Source organism: Phalacrocorax carbo, chromosome 1 (assembly GCF_963921805.1).
Source record: "Phalacrocorax carbo chromosome 1, bPhaCar2.1, whole genome shotgun sequence".
Classification (NCBI taxonomy): Eukaryota; Metazoa; Chordata; class Aves; order Suliformes; family Phalacrocoracidae; genus Phalacrocorax; species Phalacrocorax carbo.
This window is the reverse complement of record NC_087513.1, coordinates 8,903,704-8,923,285: the sequence shown is the minus strand read 5'-3', so window position 1 is coordinate 8,923,285 and position 19,582 is coordinate 8,903,704. Positions and strand designations below refer to the sequence as shown.

The 19,582-nt window shown below is 41.5% G+C and overlaps 2 protein-coding genes across 4 annotated transcripts in view; one reads left to right on the top strand and one right to left on the bottom strand.

Moving 5' to 3' along the window:
• GRM3 (glutamate metabotropic receptor 3) overlaps nt 1-6,801 on the top strand; it is a 114,930-nt gene extending 108,129 nt beyond the window's left edge. For all 3 annotated transcript variants that reach the window (XM_064443737.1, XM_064443720.1, XM_064443728.1), the window contains 2 exons: nt 919-1,093; nt 6,262-6,801. In XM_064443737.1, coding sequence (XP_064299807.1) covers nt 919-1,093; nt 6,262-6,335 — 249 coding nt within the window. In that variant the 3' untranslated portion in view covers nt 6,336-6,801. The remainder of the gene's footprint in view (nt 1-918; nt 1,094-6,261) is intronic.
• Nucleotides 6,802-12,382: 5,581 nt separating this feature from the next.
• ELAPOR2 (endosome-lysosome associated apoptosis and autophagy regulator family member 2) overlaps nt 12,383-19,582 on the bottom strand; it is a 106,692-nt gene continuing 99,492 nt past the window's right edge. Inside the window, exons 21-22 of the mRNA XM_064443707.1 lie at nt 17,128-17,293; nt 12,383-14,449 (exon numbers count right to left, since the gene is read on the bottom strand). Of these exons, the coding sequence (XP_064299777.1) occupies nt 14,390-14,449; nt 17,128-17,293 (226 nt within the window). The 3' untranslated portion in view covers nt 12,383-14,389. The remainder of the gene's footprint in view (nt 14,450-17,127; nt 17,294-19,582) is intronic.

Below are 19,582 nucleotides of genomic sequence, written 5' to 3'. Positions count from 1 at the left end.
TGCATCAATTATTTCTGACAAGGAGCTATGAGAAGCATTCCCATGGAAGAAGGTTAATCTCCAAGGACTGCAGGAGTGCGGCTAAGGAAAAATGAGCCATAGATGTATAATCATTCAAATTAAGCAGTAGAGTTTAAAGCAGTTTAGTTCAACAACTTAATTAAGGAATCTGCTTGGAAGAAAAAAAATATAACCTGAAAATGAGGCAGTAAACTGGTACCTAGTTACACCATTGAACAAAAAGGAAGAAAGATAGTGCTAGCAAAGTTACACTAACAAATGTCCCAAGGCAGCTAATCTAAAATCCTGCAACCTTACAAACAATTAACTTCTGAGCCCGAAACCTTATGTCCCAAACTCAAGGCTCCTTTCTGGCTCAGTCTGACAAATGCCACCAGCTCTTATGTTTACTCCAAATCACACCTATATTCCTGCAAGGGATTGTTCAAGTTCACCGATTAGGATTGAGGCTGGAAGCTAAACTGGTTTTCAAGTAGACGGTTTGCATGAGGCATCTAACATAACCCCATGTAAATCGTGGTAAGTGCAAGCCGGTTTCTACCCCAGCCAGCTTTTCCCAGGCATTACAGAGAACTTCCTGATTGATTCATTAATTGAGGACATGGAATATGAGAGAAAGAGAGCAGAACTACCCTTCCTTTGCTAAACTGAGGAAGAACACAGTCAGTCAAGCTTCCCCTGAAATGCAGAGATGCAGGGCACCAGCAGCACCATGCACCTCACTCTTATGATCCTAGGATTGTGGAAGATAAGGATGTGACAGATGTTCAAACCAGCCTGTAGCAGTACAAAACCCTAGGACTTTGGTACCTACTGTTGTATGATAATGCTTCTAATATTCTGCATTTCAGAGCTTTCCATACTGAAACACAGTGCTTTGCACCCACTCTCTCCTAGGTGCAAACCACCACCATGTGCATCTCTGTGAGTCTGAGCGGCTTTGTTGTGCTGGGCTGCTTGTTCGCGCCCAAGGTGCACATCATCCTCTTCCAGCCCCAGAAGAACGTGGTCACTCACAGACTCCATCTCAACAGGTTCAGTGTCAGTGGGACCGGGACCACTTACTCCCAGTGTAAGTAACGAAACTGCCACCTTTCTATAAGGATGTGGGGTTGCGGTGAGTTTGGGTAAAGACCAGATGGGTTTTTTACTAGCAACAAAAAGACCCTTATAGGTTGGGCTGTGTATCCCATGGAAGCATCACTTCATCTGTGTCTGGAGAGAAAAACTCATTCCCCTCCCATGGGAATCAGCTCAGAACCTGCTCTGAAGCTCATTGAAATTGGCAGAAAGCTTTTGTCAGGCTCTGACTCCATCCTGCTGCACAGACCAAGCAGAGCCCATCACTCACTGTCACTCTCGCAGCAGTGACAGGAACAGATTGCCCTGGAGTATTCCTGTCAAAATGACATGCTGACAGGACCTGGGCCACAATACAGCATGCTCTCAATGGCTCTTATTGCCTGCATTATAAGGAAAGGCTCCAAGTCTGCAGAAAACACATAAAAGGGATGCCATAAACTATATCCGTATGCTGAGCGTTGAGCAATAAATGCCCTTTGTAAGTGCCACAGCCAGGAGAAGCAATCAGTGCTCTGTTGCAAGGACAGCTCATCTACTCTGCCTCCCTCCTTTCCCTCGTCTTCAGCCTCTTCATCCCAAGCAGGTTCACATCTGTGATTTTGATTTGATGCTGTTGCTCCTCTTCTGGGCAGGTTGCTCAGAGATTTTTTTGGATTTAAAAAAAAAAAAAGGTCACCTGTATGGATTTTTTTCTTGTCAAGCTTAACCAGTCAAGGATGGGAGCACAGAGCACCTTGTTCACGGAGCTCTGCAGACAGCATGTCGAGCCTGGAAAGCTAATAGAAAAAGCACACTGCAGCTAGAGAGAAGCAAGGAATAAGCAGCAGGGGAAAGGGGGGGGACACAGAGCAAGGCTTGCCAGCAAGTTCACGTTAACCTAGCCTCAGGTTTCTGAGTATGACCTAAATTTCAATATTGGCTAGAAGTCTTTGGCACTTCAGGTTTCAGACAGAATGTGGAAGGAATGTGGGACTCTGCTGTGTATCACATTGGCAGGGATTAGGAGGTAAAGGGGTCCCAGCCATCTCTGGCTCTCCCACCCCAAACCATCCTTTGTCTGTGAATGCCTATGGTCCCTTAACAAGAGAGCAGCCACGTGGCTCTACCTGTTCCCCGTCTCATCAGAGTCAGGACTGCATCTAGCCCTGACATCAGAAACCAAAATCTCCTTGTCGTTTTGGAAAACTTAAACCAAGAGAGACAAGATGGCCCTAAGTGTCCAAAGTGCTGAGCACTCCCGAAGGGGCTAGACTTGCAAGACCAATGGATTCCCAATAACCTTTGGAAGTTTGGTCCCTTATTGAAACTGTAAGTCCCGTGAGACTATTTTCATCACTTACAAATTTTGTATAAATGGTCTTTCCAAGTTTTTTAATTGTCTCATAGTACAGAATAGCTTAGTCAGAACCCATTTTGATTCATGGATACTTTGGTACAGGATTGCATTTTGGAATTTGATATTTATATTATAATGGCTGGATAATACACGTATGTGCACATAGCATGCATGCAACTGAAAGACATCCTCAGTGTACATCTTTATACTAAAAGCTTGCTTTTTCAGGTTTATGAATAGCTTTAAGGCATTAAGGAAAGCATAAAAATCCAGACTTACAGTGGTCTTGCTACTTCATTGTTTAGAAAGGTAGCCACAGTCATTTATTTTTCCTGCTTACACCTAGGTGAACAAGGACTGCTCGTCCTCGTTGGTCTTTTTGGACCATGGCAAGACCTAGACCTTGAAGTAGGACTAAAAGGTCCCTCATATACAATGGAAAAAGCCCTATAATTTCCATCTCATAAAATTATTTGGGAAAATAGCACTGAGAATTCACCAGTGCCAATATATTTAAGAAGGAAAATTTTCCCTTACTCATTTCCATTTATTTGTAAATTATTTAAAATAAATTTTCTTTTTTTTTTTTTTAACTGTTTTGTTATTTATAAGACTCCAAAAAAGTTGTAATCCAAACTGATTCCAGTCCATGCCTAAAATATTCCTCTCAGCAGTCCCAGGGCTGTCAGGTTGTTTTTATTTTGGTCTTGATGGTTCTTTCATCAGTCAGAAACTGCTTAATATGAGACTGATCAAAATTAGCTCCAGGGCATTCTAGTAACAGCAACATTCAAAAAGCCACTTCTTGTTCATTATCAGACCTTCAGGGGTTAGGAATACACAAGTGGCTCAAATCGGCAGTGTATTTCCTAACTCCATGGATTCCCACCTCCATTGTATCTCAGGGCTGGCACCAGCTCTTCACTCCATCAGTCATTAATGCCATGAGCATAGTGAGTCATGAACAGCAAGTGACTCGCCGACAGTTTTTAACACAGTTCCTTGAACCATAAAAACTGATCAAACGCTATGAGAAAAGGTAAGTGACACTCATGATGCTCTTGGGTAGTGTTAAATGTTAGCTCTAACTGTGGGCTGCCATTACATCCCTAAACTAGGCAGTCAAGGGAGGGCCTGAGTCAATGGCCAGCCACATAAGCTGCAGTGTGGTAGTGGTCATGAGAACGAAACCGAGCACCTCGTGTAGTTGTCTGAGCACAGCTCCTCTTAATTGCTGCACGGTCTGCAGAAAGCAAATGCAGGCGAATACTTGACTGCTAAGTGAGGAAACTTGTTTTAGAGGCCCCGAGCTTTGATCACTTTGAAAGCTGAAGTTTGGACAACAAAAGAACTTAGATTCAAGCTGAAGAGAGGCCCTGATATATAGCTCTTATACATGATTAACTCACAGTTGTCTGGCTGTGAGCACGAGTAGAGGAAGTGGCAGACAAAAGCACATTTGAGTCTGCCTGTTCAGACTATGTAGGCGTGCTGCAAGGTGCCCACAGCAGTGCTGGGCTCTTGCATGTTCTCTCTCTTTCTTTGCCTTGGATTATCAAAGCAAAACGAGGAACTTCCAGGAAAGAGGAGATCAAAAGCATGAACTGCAGCCAAATAAAGACTTCTGGTCATGTCACATGTTTTGCCTTGGCCTCAACACAAGGCAAAATGGAGATGGTGTGTCTCTAGCAGGTCCAGCCGTATTTCAGGAAGCCCATTGGCTGCTGCTGTAAGACACACCATGACGCTCAGAAACCTGCCGGGCCAGTAATTAACATTGCTGAGGTCTGTAAGGAAAAGCAAGATCTTTTGTTCAGGCTCACAGAGAGCTGGATGCCCAGTGTGAACACTTTACCCAGCAGAGTTAATAACTGCCTCCCAGCACTGCGTGAGAGGTATGTGCTGGGGAGGAAGCCTGGGAATTCAAAAGGCAAGGCCACTTGTTTCCCACCTACCACCATATTTCTCTGTCCAACTTTGACATCCTCCTGACCCAGTTACCATCGTATTTGAGCTATTCATGCTTTTCAGCGTGTTGGACTTCAAAAAATCTCTGAAGCTAAAAAAATTGTGGGTGGCTGACTGATGCCTACAGAAACAAAGTGCTTTTGCCTGTAGTCATCCTGGAGTAGAACAGAGATTTGAATCAGGTCTCCTAAGCAGTACTGATTTTTCTGTTTGCCAACAATAAGTAGAAATAAAAATAACAACAATAATAAAAATTTCAAGTCAGTGTGCCGCCATATTATACACAGTTAAACACTGGACATAAAACCTGATAGTTAATTTTCACAAAATCATAGACATGATGCCCTGAGCCCTTTTACCTACAAATGACTGTTTTCAACATGTATCCAGGCTGTGAGAGGTCAAACTCCATCTACCTAATTCAGAGCAGGGGCTTATTCTTGGCTCACTTGTTTATCAGGAATATGTCCTGCCCTCTGAGTAGTAGGTTAGTCCAATAGGTACCTCTAAATTTCTCTTGTTAAAGCAGTTCTGTTTTCCATTTGTATTTATTCTGTCAATGAAAGAATTGGAAAGAGTAGCTGATTTGAAGAAGGAATGATCTGTTCTGAAAATGATGCTGAGCATCTTTAAACAACCAGTCTGCAGCTGAGAGTGTAGCCAGCACCAGTTTTGGAAGAGTGAGCATGCCCTTGTCAGCTGCATAAATTGCTTTTTACACTGGATGATTGAGTTTACTAAGTCATTGCTTGCTGTGTGTTTTCTTTGATGAAGGGATCACATTTCTCTGGGTCACTGTTATCATTAACCTAATGTATCTTTCAAAAAACAGCTTTATTGTGCCGTGAGCAGAGATGTCACAGAGTATCTGAAAACACATTCCTGATGTCTATTGGATAATTTTAACAGAGATGGACAAACCAGCTTGCTTTTAAATTAAAGTCTACACAGACTTTAGCAGAACGGTAATATATCATATAATCAAAATGTGAATACATTTAAAAACAGATTCTAATACTCAGATTCTATTGTCATATCACTGAAGCAATGAAAAACAACTGTATAAAATATTAGGCAATCTAGACAAGGGTATCAGAATTTGGCTCTCACCTCTGAATGCACACTGAAGCCTAATCCAGAGCTCTTAGAAATGAAGGGTATTAGGGCCAGAAAATATCCTGGGTTTAGGTGAGAAATAATCTTGCTTTCAAATTCAATTATTAAAAAATTTCTTCACTCCATCCAACATGTACACAAATTCTTGTTTTTTTTAATTAAAAAGTAGATCAGCACACAGTCCTAATATGCAGAGGTGAATTCTCTCCTGGATTTAGAAAAGCATATATTTTATTTCAGGAATGTCCATTCCAATACGTGAAAGCTCAAAAGATCAGACCTTAACATTTCTTGCCAATAAAACACAAAAAATCCAAAGGTTCACTTTTTTTCCCTACGGGGATACCTTAGCACCACTCTAGCTATATTAATTCACACTACCACGCAAAGTGCTATAAAGTGAGACCCACTGGTGCAGGAACATCCAAAAAATTTCACGTATTTTATTCAGACACTTCTCGGAGAAGCTTAGTCACCCTAAGTGCTCTCAAAGGTCAGCAAACAGAAATCAGGTTCCTCCAGAGGATGCTTCACCCTCAGATCTGAATTGCCTTGTGAAGGTGCAAGCAGCACCTCCATCAGCTCCGCTGCTGACACAGCCGTGTATGGTAACTTTTCATTGGGCATCTCGGTTAAATTGGATAAGATTGTCCAGATCAACATAAATCCTAATCCTGTGTGTTGTAATTTTTTGCCACCCTGAAGTGAGTTGGATTTCCTCTCTCCTTCTCTTTCAGCATCTGCTAGTATGTACGTACCGACCGTCTGCAACGGAAGGGAGGTCCTGGACTCCACCACTTCATCTCTGTGATTGTGACTTGCAGTTCAGTTCTTGAGGTTTTAGACTGTTAGGCAAAATTTTGCACATGTTGTGCGCTCCAGAAAACACCAGAAGACAAAAGAAATCAAAACAAAACTAGTACCTTTTTTTAGAAACAGTGTAATAAATTATTTTTGAGGATTGTACAGTATATAGTGATGTTCTGGAACTTTTTAGACTGATTTTAGCCCTTCTGTTGTTAACGGTTGTAAGGGACATGTAAATAACCATGGTTCACAATGTGCATAGTCCTGCAGTAAGGGAGTGATTTGTTGCAAGCACAGTTGCAATGTTAGGTGACTTCTTTCCTACGAAATTTTTTTGTAGCTCCTTGTTGTAATTAACTTAGACTGCATTTCTATGTTGTATATTACAGTTACCTTACGTGTAACGGATTGGTTTTCTCAGCACAAAACAGCAGTATTAATGTAAAGGCACCAATAATAAAAATATAAAAGTTTTTCAGCATGGTTTAATTTTTGTCTCTTCCTCCCTCAAGGTCATTACATTTCCCTAGACACCAGGACAGGTAAAAAGGATCCGGCTTTGCAGCACTAGTGTGTGTACACACGTATCTGCATATGGTCTGTGGCTGTGTTACAAAATTCATATACACAGTATTTGCTTACGATGAATGCTTTGTCAGGGTCGAGTACAAATTCCCTCTCCTTAAAAAACCCGCACATTATTAAAGCATCTCAAGTGCTCTTTTTGTTATTAAAATGTCTGGAAATTTTCAAAAGTGAAAATGTCTAATTGCATCTCAGTGAGATATTAGCAAAAAATCTTTGATTGCTGGTTCACTCATTTGGCATGACTTAAAGCTGTTATGCAGACAATAGATTGGTAGCATATAAAAACCAAAGATATTTTAGATTGGGTTGGTAAAGAGATGGAAGAAAATCTGTCAGAAAATTAGCTAAGACTGTTTTATACCTCCAGCCAAAACAAAGCTGGTTCAGTTTGTCTGCATCAACAGTGCCGTGAAAGGTAATTGGAGCACCACAGAAACGGAGATCAAAAACAGTCAAAAAAGAGAAATCCTGCAGACATTTACACACATCTCTGGGGTGACCTTTGCGTTCAAACCAAACGATTCAAGACACACATAGCAGCTACTTAGACAATTGCAAAATACCTTTAAAGTCTGGCTTTTATAACTGCACCCTTAAAGCCGCCCTCACTCTATTGAAACAATCTGAAATCCTCCCTTACGCCAGGTCCAAAAAGTCATTAAGGAAACAAACACACCTTTGATTAATGTGTCTGGGCATATTTACCTAAGGGCTTGTTCCCGTTGATCTCATTCCAGCTGAGGTCAATAGCAAAATTCTCATTGACTTCAAAGGCAACACCACTGAGGCTTGAAAGGCAGACACTACAGATACATGCTGTTGGATGTACACGTTCTCTGGAGCCCAGTTCTCCTGCACTTGCAGATGTTTTTACACATTTCTGGGAAGGTGCAAGTCCTAAGGGCTGAACTGGCAAAGGAAGTAGCTGTTATTTTGAATGCAAAAATTAAAGATGCAGGTTCTTAAAATTCCTACTCACAAGATAGAAGCCTAATTTTTCTGGACATCCACATGTTCACCTGCAAAGACCTCTTGATGTCAACACTTCTGTGACTACGCAGACAGCCATGGAAGCCTCTGCACATGGAGCTGTCTAGTACAGAAATCCCTGTGATGGTCCCCAAAATAGGCATTGCTCAGGCCGCATTACATGGAGAGCTCTGCATTTGGCTTCCTTCTCTCCACAAGCTCTGGAGTACCTAATGTTTCAGGCTTGATTCCCACCTTGATGCACAGCACAGGTGTCAAGTTTTGACAGGTTGGGAGTCTTGCTTTCTACATGAAGACCCCTTAAAGCATCTCAAGTCAGGCAGCTATATTCATTTGACTTTTGCATGCTCTTTTGTGGACTTAGAGGCTGTTCACAGTATGGCAAAAGGTCAGAATATCTGCCCATCATGCTGATGTCCCTGCATTTACATTATCTTCATGGAGCTCTTAAAATGCCTAAATCAATGGGAATTTCTTCTCGATTTTTTTTGGAAAGCAACAATCGGGGTCAAACCCATCTCACCTAACATTCATTGTCTACAATATAAACAGCTACATACAAGACTGTTAACCCCTTCTGCCTTTGTTCTCAGTGGAGGGAAGCAGGCACAACTCCCCTGGCTTATCTCAGCCTGCTACTTTAGACTGAGACAAATCTCTCCAAATAAAGGTTATCACAGCTCGGTCAGATCACAAAGTTTGCAATGAAAATAAAGGCATTATGTCAGATGAATTCCAACCCTAGAATCTAAATTGGCATCACTGAAGCTAATTTACAGCAGGTGAGGACCTTACTGTCCCAGAGTTTTCACTCATTTTGATAGCACTATTGAGAAAATGACCCAATGTCTGCCTCTGAACACATTATGAATACTTAGGTGGTTTGAAAGCCACTTGCATGTGGATTTTTCATTCAAAAAAGCCCCACACGGAGCTCTGGAGTTCCAGCCCCACCAAATGTCCCCAACACTCTTGTACTTTACTTGGTTTTTGTCTTGAAAGCTTTTCACTGCTTTCTGTTGGATGTTCAGGGATGCAGATTATCTGGTGTTGCGTGATGATTCAAGTAATCCAGTTTCAAAACACAGCAAACAGAAAAGGAAAATGTCAAAGTCTGGTAGAGGCTTTGCACAACACACTGGCATGAAAACCTCTTGAGAAAGGGATTTTTTTTAATATTTGTTTTCCTGAAACCTCTTCTGGTTTCTTTCTTGCTCCCGTCCTATATAAAGAGTTGAGTAATTCACCTCAAAGCACAGCGGGCCCTGTCACGGTTCCTTGCATGGTGGAGGGAAGCCCCAGGTACGTTGGCTGTGAGCCTGAGGCGTCACCACACTGTGCTGCGCCCTGCACGCAGCCAACGAGGGGGAAGCGCTGGGGACGAGAGCAAGGCTTAACCCAGCGTCTACAGTGCCTTACTGGAGGCTGCAGGAAAGTTTAATTTTTTCATTCAGAAGCCATAATTTCAGAGTACCTTAGCTCTCTGATACAAACCAGGAGTGCAGAAAGGTTGTGAAAAACAGATTACTTTTTATTTATTGGCTGAGCAGAAAAATAGATCTCAAAAAGGTCATTGCAGATCAATCTGAAGTAAACAAGGTATGTTTGGTTTTGTTCTTTGTCCTTCTTTTGCATTTTTGTTTTGTTTTGTGTTTTGTAAGAGAGGTGTTGCTTTTTTAAGTAAGTCTTGTGTGACATCTGAAAGCAAAACCAAAATCTACTATGTTAAACCAAAATATTTTATTTTATCTTCAGGTGATTGTTTTTCCTGAATTAACTGAACATAGCTGGTTTCAGTCATAGCCAAAGAAATTTCAAAAGGAATCACCTTTTCCAATTGAAAAACGATCAAAGGTTATTTAAAAAATATCATGTTGTACCCGAACAAAGCAAATCCCCAAAATAAAAAAATAATGTCCAAATTATCCTGGCTCCACCCAGAAATCTCAGCTCTGCTTAAAGTTTCCACTGCAATCCTTCACCCAGTTAGTACACTTAGAGCAATGGCGACCAAAACCAGCATTCATCACCAAACACAGTCTGATGTCCATGATACCATTGCCTACTCATTAATGCTTGCAGTCAGCAAGACAAAAGGCAGAAGCTCTTTATCTAGAGCCATCTCAAAGCTTCTCATAGGCACATAGGCAAAGCTGAGCTTTGTCACTGCATGAACAAAAGAGGCCAAGGCCAGGCTGGGCTGTTTTGCAATAGGAAGGCAATGGGTAGGAAGCAAAGGCTGGGGGGAAACCTCGTGTGCTGATCTTTTTGCTTCTCCTGCTTCTAAGGAAATGGCAGGGCTAGGAAAAGGCTCCTCTTTCCCCAGCAGTGCCACTTCCCTACATACACCATCCCCTCCTTTAGAGACCGCAAGAGCAAGCCAGATAAGCACATTACCACTGCCTACAACCAGCTGGAAAACAGAGCATGTTACCCCTGAAGAGAATGACTTTCTAGTGCATTGTCATTTTAAATATGGAAGGAGGTAAGGACAGGAATGGGCTGTACATAACACAAAAACTCTCAGAGGTCACTCTTGCATGTCTTTAATTCAAGCAAACACACATCCACACACCTCCCTTCGGCTTTTAGGTGTTGTTAGAGCACCAGCCTCACAGTACGTGGGACCTTAGAGTTTTCTTCCTGTTGATGTCCAACGCTATACATCCAGAGGAATAACCAAAACACAGTGGCAGCTTATGATCGACTCAGCTCTCATGTCTCCCTTGTTCCTGCTGCACATGCAACCAGGTGACCGCAGATGTACCCATACATTGTTAACCACACTGCATATTTTAGGATGAGCCTTACCTCCCTTTATTTCTGTTCCTATCGCCTTACATACTTGCCAAAGAAGCACAGTTCACAAGCGTTCAAAAGCAGCAAGAAATTAAAACAAGGAGATTCAGTGAAAGAAGCATACAAGGGGAAAAGGTAAGAGAGAACACCACCAAAGATAAGCAGACCTTCCCAAGATTTCTCTTGAGGTTATTCCCTGTTACTTTACACAGAATAGCTATTTAAGGCCTCCATGCTTCATGATATGGACCAACCAGCAGCTTTCCTTGCTAAGGAAGAAATGTCATTTCCATTGGTGTCAGCAACAACCATAGATGCTTTTACTCTTACATTGAATAATTTGTGTTAGTCACTGTTGGAGGTGGGTCAACAACCACTGGCTCCAAAATGGCAACATCTGCTGCTATCTTGTCTGATTATAACTAAGTATCTTGATTTTATGGGTACTACTTGACAGACAAACCAAAACCTGCAGATTTTCCCCTTTACTAACAAAGAGTCCCAGAACCTCTTTTTCAAGAGCAAATAGTCAAATCCTTTCTTTGAACAAAGATGACAGCTCCTTGAAGCTACTCAGTAACTTCCCATTGTGGCTCTGAGACACTTAATTTTCCCCAAACCTAGACTCTTAATCAATTATATTATACATTACAAACATCAACCAACATAATCAGAGCCAAGACAGAATACACTCTTTGCACATTTCCCCCCTAGCAAGTACTGTCAAAGCTGAGACAATAACATTCTGCTAATTTGCCAGTAATTTATACAGAGACACCGCTAAAATGTGCTTAATCCTCAAAGAGATTCAGCTGCTTGACTCCAGATTTCAAAGAAAAGCATGCAAATGTAGCAATAAAATGCATTCCGTTTAATCAAGTGAACACATAACAGACTGATTCACATTGTTTTATGGCATCAAATAACAGTTTCTGATGTGATTCCATGTGGGAGAAAAGGGGGAGGTTGCTGTAAGTATATTTTGGCAGAGTACTAGAAGAGGTCACAGACAGCTGATTTCTTAATGAAGTGTTAAAGGCTTCCAAAATTTGCCTCTTATGGGAAAACTGAAACTTCCCCTCTCTACTATATCTTTAACGGGAAGAAAAGAATAGCAGAAGTCAGCTATTTTATGCCAGTTTTAACTTGCTTAATTGTTGGAAAATGCAATTTTCTTATTTTAATGTAAATAAAGTCTACAGTATTGGTTTGTATCCCACTACGTTAGCACTGAACCAGATATGCTATTAGATTGCCTGGAAGAATTTTCAACAATATCATGACAAACCATTTGGAAGCAGAGCTGAGAAGGGTCATACAGCAAAGTCTGTCAGAGCTGACAAAAAATTCCACTCTCTACTTTATTAGGAAAATAAAAGGGAAGGAGAAGGGAACCAAACAAACCATCTGCGGTATTAAGTAGAATTAAATATAGTTCATAAAAATTAAGGCATTTTGACGCTACAGAGATATGGGTCCAGTGATGAAAAAGGAATGATGTTCTGGAGAATGAACTGTAATTACGGCTTGGAAAACATATGGAGAGAGAGGGAAAAAATTAAAGGAGATGTAGACAGGTGCAGTTTGATGGCAGCGAAAAGCTCTAGCAACCACTGCAGACCTGCAATGTTCAAGAAATAGGCTGCAGTTCCACCAAACACCTCAAGTCCAAAATTTCAAATATATTTTCACTTTATTTTATGAATGCCCATCAGATATATATCTTTGATGCTACAGCACACTAGTTGAATAAAAATCAACAACATAAAAACCTTCTTCATAAAAGATCCAAGAAGTGAAATCCCAAAGCCATAACCAATTACTCCATGAGCATATCATCTTAGACAACCATATATAAAGGACATCATGACAACAAATACAATGTACAATAATAAGTGTGCAATGGTACAAAATATACAAAAAGGAATGTGTATTTAATATACATTCAACAATACCCCATAAAAATCTTTGTTGGGAAAGTGAAGTGCCTTTTCAAGAACAACAAAAAACGTACACCACTTCAGCTAAGATGTCTGAAGTATCTCCCATCAAAAGAGTAAAGGCTGTATTCTTTGACTGGAGATATAAAATAACTGAGCTTCATTTTCCCTAAAGAAAAAAAAATCTAAACTTCAATACATTTTTGTCCACATCTGTAGTATAATAAAATATTTAGAGTGCAGAAAATTCAGTTTAATTTAAATTTGACTTAAAAGTGGGTCCCCTTTTATTGATAGATCTAGCTCAGTCATATAAAATCAAAAATCTATATTCCTTACAGTAAAAAGATCATTTCTGCCCATGTGTCTTTTCTGGGTTTGATGCATTCCACAGTTCACATAATTTTGCTATAGTGGAAATATGAGTCTGACCAGAGGTCAATACGAGAATCATTCCTCATTTTGTCCTAGCTCTACACAAGTCTTGCATAATTTTACTCAAATATTTTTTTGCCTAAGTTTCAGATTCCTTTGAGTTCAACCTCAATGGGAATTTCAGGAAATTATTACAGTGAATATTATGAAAATCACATGCTTATAAAGTGTTTGATTTCTGAAAACATCCACCTAGCCTCCAGTTTTCCAGGCACCATTTTGTGCCCTTCTTCCAAAGCAGATACTTGCATTGACAGCAGAAAGCATTTAGATGCTGAGCGGTGCAAGTATGTAACCCGTGCTCAGCTCTCCTGGGCATCCATCCTTGCCCCTTGCCATGGGTCCAGGAATAAATATGGCTGAGTATTTTTAAAAAGCCTCCCAACTGACAAAGCTGACCCCTGATTTCCAGAAGTAGAGATTCTTGCTTTACCTCCAGAGTTCAGGCTTGCTTTGCAACCCAGAGAAAGGTGACATTTTGGCAGCCCAAGGGAGGGTACTGAAGCTGCCAATGACCTCTCTTGAAAGGACAAGCTTCCACAGAGAGAGACAAATGCAACTCGCACTGTAGGTATCACTTTCCTTCTCTTTATAGAGTTTGAGTCTGTTGCTGCCTATAAACTCATGGGCCCAGACCTGCAATTCATGTAACATAACACATTTGAATTTAATAGCACTGGGTTTTACCCCAGCCCTGATGGCCATGACTTAGGCATCAGAATGGGTTCAACTTGCAGGTGCAACACTATGCCTCTTGTATTAGAGGCCAACACAGACCATGCAGCCCTTCAAAGCATTAAAATCAAAAGTATTTTCCAAAGTTCAAAACTCACCTGAGGCTCATTCCAAGTACCATTCACAATTTTGATTTTAAGAGAGACTCATACTACTAAAGGACAATACACAACCTTCGCAGGAGGTTTCAGGCCTCTCTGAAAATCATTTCTTATGAATATGTGTAGAAGGAGTGGTAGGAAACTAAAGGTACCTATAAATCATATGGCATGCCTGAGCAATGCCCAGGTGAATGCGTGAAAATTCATGTCATTTGCAGTATGTATATCTCTTCCTGAGTTGAATTTCATTCCCAGTATGGAATCCAAGCGTCTGCTTTCTTTTTTGGCAAGGTACTCAATCACATGGTAAGGCAATCCAATTTTCTGATTTGCTTCCTGCCTTCTTCCCTCCTAAATGGCCAAGCATTTCTCACCAAGATCACCACTACAATGTGTGCCAGAATATGTTTAAAATATGGTCCTGTAAAAATAGAAATTAGGTTTGTTTCTTTGAAGGCAGCATTATTTCTTCATATATTCTGGGATCTTGAAGATTTCAGCTGAACAGATTCAAAATGATCTTCTTTTTCCTGCAGTGGAAAAGACAGGTTCCCATCAACCGGGATTCCTCAAATTCACTCAACAGTTACTACAGTCACATCTTTTAATATCTCCAGAGCAGCCCTTGCCAAAGACTTTATTTGCACCACAGCCATTAAGTGCACAGTTTGACCATTTATTATTTGATAACACTACTAATTCTGTAAAAAAACCCTGCAAAATCAATACAATTATGCTGTATATATTTTTCATGGTACTTACTTTAGAGGGTACAGGGAAAGTTTGCATTTCATACTCATAGTATAGAACAGGTAGTCAGATATGGTGAATTGCAAGGTAATCGTATCTATGGTTATTATTACTTATTAATGTGTTACCTACAATAAATAAAATGTTTGGGGCAAAGTTTGTGAATATGAGCACCATTTCCTCACTCTTTAAAGCCATCTCACTCAGATCAGGGCAGCCTAGTGCAGGTGTGAGAAAGAGTGGGGGAGAAAATTTCCTACGCTAGCCTGCTGCAGAGTACGTATTTCTTGTTCTGAAGGACCTGGTATTGTTATGCTGGAGACAACAGATGGAACTGGAACAGCCTCCAATCTGAAGCAGTTTAATAATTCTCTAACTTCCATATTCTCATTAAAAACAGCAGTAATTTCTATATTATGGGTCTAGCCCTGAATTCCTTGGGTACTCAAAACCACTAATAGATTCATGAGATGTTTTGCTTCATAGAAATGCCATTGCCTGAAGCTTGAACAGATAGGGTACTTCAGATTTTTTGTCATCCCTCAGTTTACATTTCTCTTCTTTTTGTCCCGTTTTCCTCCATGTTTTTTTTTCAATATTTTACATGCATATGCAGCAGGAGATGGATTTCCTCATCTTTTGCATAAAATGAAAACTGATGCCTATAACATTTGTTTTGGAGATATATATATATTAAATCCAGCTATCTACATGGATACAGGACACAGATTTCAGTAAGCTAATGAGGTACTGGAAGCTGAGTTTGCCAGCTATGATTATTTAGCAGAAAAAAAAGAACCAGCTTAGAAATATCTGACAGGCTTGTTTAAAAAGGAGAGAATACTCAGGGAGCCTGCTACAATGGCTACAGGAACTTAAAAAACTCTTTTTGAGTCTAAATAGGCATTCAAGTGGTCTGAATACTAAAGTACTAAAGCTTACTTTAAAGAGAGAAAAAAACCCACTTCTCCCACGCTCTCATCTTTATACTTCTAATCAGGAAGGAGCCAGCAGTTGGTGCTGCAAATGGAGTCAGCAAAGCTTTTACAGTTATCAGGCGTACAGCAAAACATGACCCTCACCAGCAGCACTGGTCATTATGCTCAGCCACAGCCAGCCAAGCCATTTCACTGACAAAAAAAAAAACCATCAGTATTTCAAAGCCAATCCCTATAGGATCCAAAATGGAATCAGCTTCCATTTTTGCAACACCACCACGAAATTTGACGTGATTTGATTTTATTTACATATTCAATATTCTTAGTATTGAATTAAGAATTAATATTGAATTTTTGCCCCTTTCCACAAGAAGCAATATTGATTTTGCAAGACAAGCAGTCAGGCTGGGGTCCAGAGGAAGTTCCATATATTAGCTGTACAATGGTAACATCTAGGAGGAAGATCTAGGAGCAGGGAGTGTGCAAAGAGGACAGCAGGCTAATAAAAAAAGTAAAAGAGCAAAGTGAAGAGAAAAATAAGGGACAAGAAAGGAGGCACACAGGTTTTAATTACATTGCATTTAGTCACAGAAAGGAAAAAAGGAGTAAATGAAACAAATCTTGACATTCAACATTCTGAAATATTATTTGGACAAGGAGCAAGAGAGGGAGTTTTCAAGAAAAAAATTATTGCGATCTTTTAAGAAACCTTATTTTGAAACAACCCCCTTCAGCAAAACTGTTTGAAAGGGAAAATGTCATCCACCTTTATCATGATTATAATAGATGCTCCAGCTGGACCCCCTCAAAGACAACTCTACCCTTCCCATTGACTTCAAGGCACTTGCAATAAAGACCAAAGTGTTTGCAGGATCTACCATGACGGTCCTCTGTCACTCCTCTCAGAAATGTTCAAAGGACCCCAAAGACCTCTGTGCTACACATTCAGACATGCAACAAACCACATCACACGTGCTGTGGAAAAAAAAAATGCTTTTTGCCGTTGCTTCCCACTGAAATGGAGGCGGTGGCTGTATTGGGTAACAGGTTGTGGCTGATGCCTCCTCTTCAACTGAATCCTATAGCACTCATAATTACGGTGCTCAAGTCAGCCACGAAACAAGCCCAGGTAAGCTGCAAGCAGCTGGGTGGTGACTATGTTCCCAGCGTTAATTTTCTGTATCTATAATAGCCGTGTTTGCCTCAGCAATGGAGGTGTCTGGTAGGAATCTGGGAAGAGGGGATCCCCCCACCATTAACTGCTCTTTTTAGGTATCACCCATACAATAAAGAATGCTACTGAACTCTCTCTGCAGAAGAGGGAGCATATACTCAATACCCTGTGACATCTCTTATATTATCCATACTGTGGATTTCAGCAGATCATCTATGGACTGAGTGATGTGTGCGTGGGAGGCTCAACAAAGCACTGTGCAAATTAGCATCACAGCCTCATCACATCTAGTAATAAATAAAGGTAATCATTATTTTTAGTATTAATAGTAGTAATTACTACTCACCTTCGTTGCCAAGGACTTGAGCTTCCCCAGCAGTGACTGCTTATTTGAATACACTATTTCTTCTTCATTATCTTCTCCTTCCATTATGGCACAGCTGTCAGCAGCTGGCAGCTCACACTCTTTTGAGTTTGCTGTCATCACTAATTTGGAATACTTATACTCCAGCCTGAAGATATAAAGCCAGACAGGCATAAAATTTTTTACAAATGTCCCATATTCAAGGTTTTTTTAATTTAGATTATCTGCAGCCCTTCCACATAGTTACTTCTGTGGTATTTACTGGAAATCAGATATTTTCTAATCATTAAAAACATGTAACCAGAATAGTATTAGGACTACACAGAGCTCCTGCTCTGCAGATGAGCACTCCATCCTTATAAGAGAGTCATGCTTTCCCAGAGGACCACAAGTAGGTTGACAGGATTTCCTGCATGAAGTGTGACATGTGTGCTGGCTGGGGCAACAGCAGGTCTGATTTCAGCCTGCATCAGAATCTGCATCGCACCCATGTCCGAGGGGTCTTCGGGGGAGAGATGTGTTACACTGTGAGGTAGGAGGTAGCAAGAGGTGGGGACTGTGATATTGGAGTCTGAGTTTGGTGAAGCTGGATGTGTTATAGGGTGATGAAATCCTATGGAGGTGGTGAATCACGTTTTGAAAGTTTATGGCATGAGATTTGCAAAGCAGAGCAAAATGGGGATGGGGAACAGTCAGTATGTTCAGTCTGAGAAGCAGGGATCTTTTGGGTGTTGACCAGACACGTCCCGCCAAAATAGACCTAAGCATTAAATGGTCAAGAACCTTGATATCTGAAAATTCATGGCAGTCAGGTAAAGTCCTTGGGGACTAGAAAATCGGAAACATTGCTCCCATTTTTAAAAAGCATAGAAAGGAGGACCCAGGGGAACTACCAAACTGTCAGCCTCATATTTGTGCCTGGGGAGGTCATGGAACAGATCCTCCTAGAAGCTATGCTAAGGCACATGGGGGACAGGGAGGTGATTCAAGACAGCCAGCATGGCTTCACCCAGGGCAAGTCCTGCCTGACCAAGAGAATGGCCTTCTATGATGGAGTGACTGCATCAGTGGGCAAGAGAAGAGCTATGGATGTCGTCTATCTGGACTTCTGTAAGGCTTTTGACACAGTCCCCCACAACATCTTTCTCTCTAAATTGGAGAGATAAGGATCTGATGGGTGGACTGTTTGGTGTGTGAGGAATTGGTTGGATGGTCACATCCAGAGGGTAGTGGTCAATGGCTCAGTGTCCAGAAGGAGATCAGTGACAAGTGGTCTCCCTCAGGGGTCTGTACTGGGACTGGGACTGTTGAATATCTTCATCAATGACATAAGCAGTGGGATCGTGTTCACCCTCAGCAAGTTTGCAGAAGACACCCAGCTGAGTGGTGCGGTTGACACACCTGAGGGATGGGATGCCATCCAGAAGGACCCGGACAAGCTCAAGAAGTGGGCCCATGTGAAGCCCATGAGGTTCAACAAGGCCAAGTGCAGGGTCCTGCACCTGCATCTGGACAATCCCCCAGTATCAATACAGGCTGGGAGATATCGGGATAGAGAGCAGTCCTGTGGAGAAGGACTTGGGGGTACTGGTGGAAGAAAAGCTGGACATGAGCCAACAATGTGTACTTGCAGCCCAGAAGGACAGCTGTATCCTGGGCTGCATCACAAGCAGCACGGGCAGCAGGTCGAGGGAGATGACCCTGCCCCTCTGCTCTGCTCTGATGAGACCCCACCTGCAGCTCTGCGTCCAGCTCTGGGGTCCTCAGCACAGGAAAGACATGGAGCTGTTGGAGCGAGTCCAGAGAGGGCCACAAAAATGATTCAGAGGGCTGGAGCACCTCTGCTGCAAATAAAGGCTGAGAGAGTTGGGGTTGTTCAGCCTGGAGAAGAGGAGGCCAAGGGGAGACCTTATTGCAGCCTTTCAGTACTTAAAGGGGACTTATAGAAAAGATGGGGACAAACTTTTTAGCAGGGCCTGTTGTGACAGGACAAGATGTAATGTTTTTGAACTGAAAGAGGGTAGATTTAGACTGGATATAAGGAAGAAATCCTTCACAATGAGGGTGGTGAAACACTGGCACGGGTTGCCCAGAGAGAGGTGGTACATGCCCCATCCCTGGAAACATTCGGGGTCAGGCTGGACGGGGCTCTGAGCAACCTGATCTGGTTGAAGATGTCCCTGCTCACTGCAGGGGGGTTGGACTAGATGACCTTTAAAGGTCCCTTCCAACACAAACCATTCTATGATTCAATGATTATTTTGACCCAGCTGAAAGGGACTAATTAGACTGAAGAGATATCCTTTTGGTCTTCAGACCTTCAGAAAGCTGTGTTGCTTCAGGACCTACAGTCAACTTCAGACTTGTGGGGGTTAAAAAGACAGTTCCTGCTGAGATATTATGCCATAACAAATTACTGTGGATTTCCTATACTTTC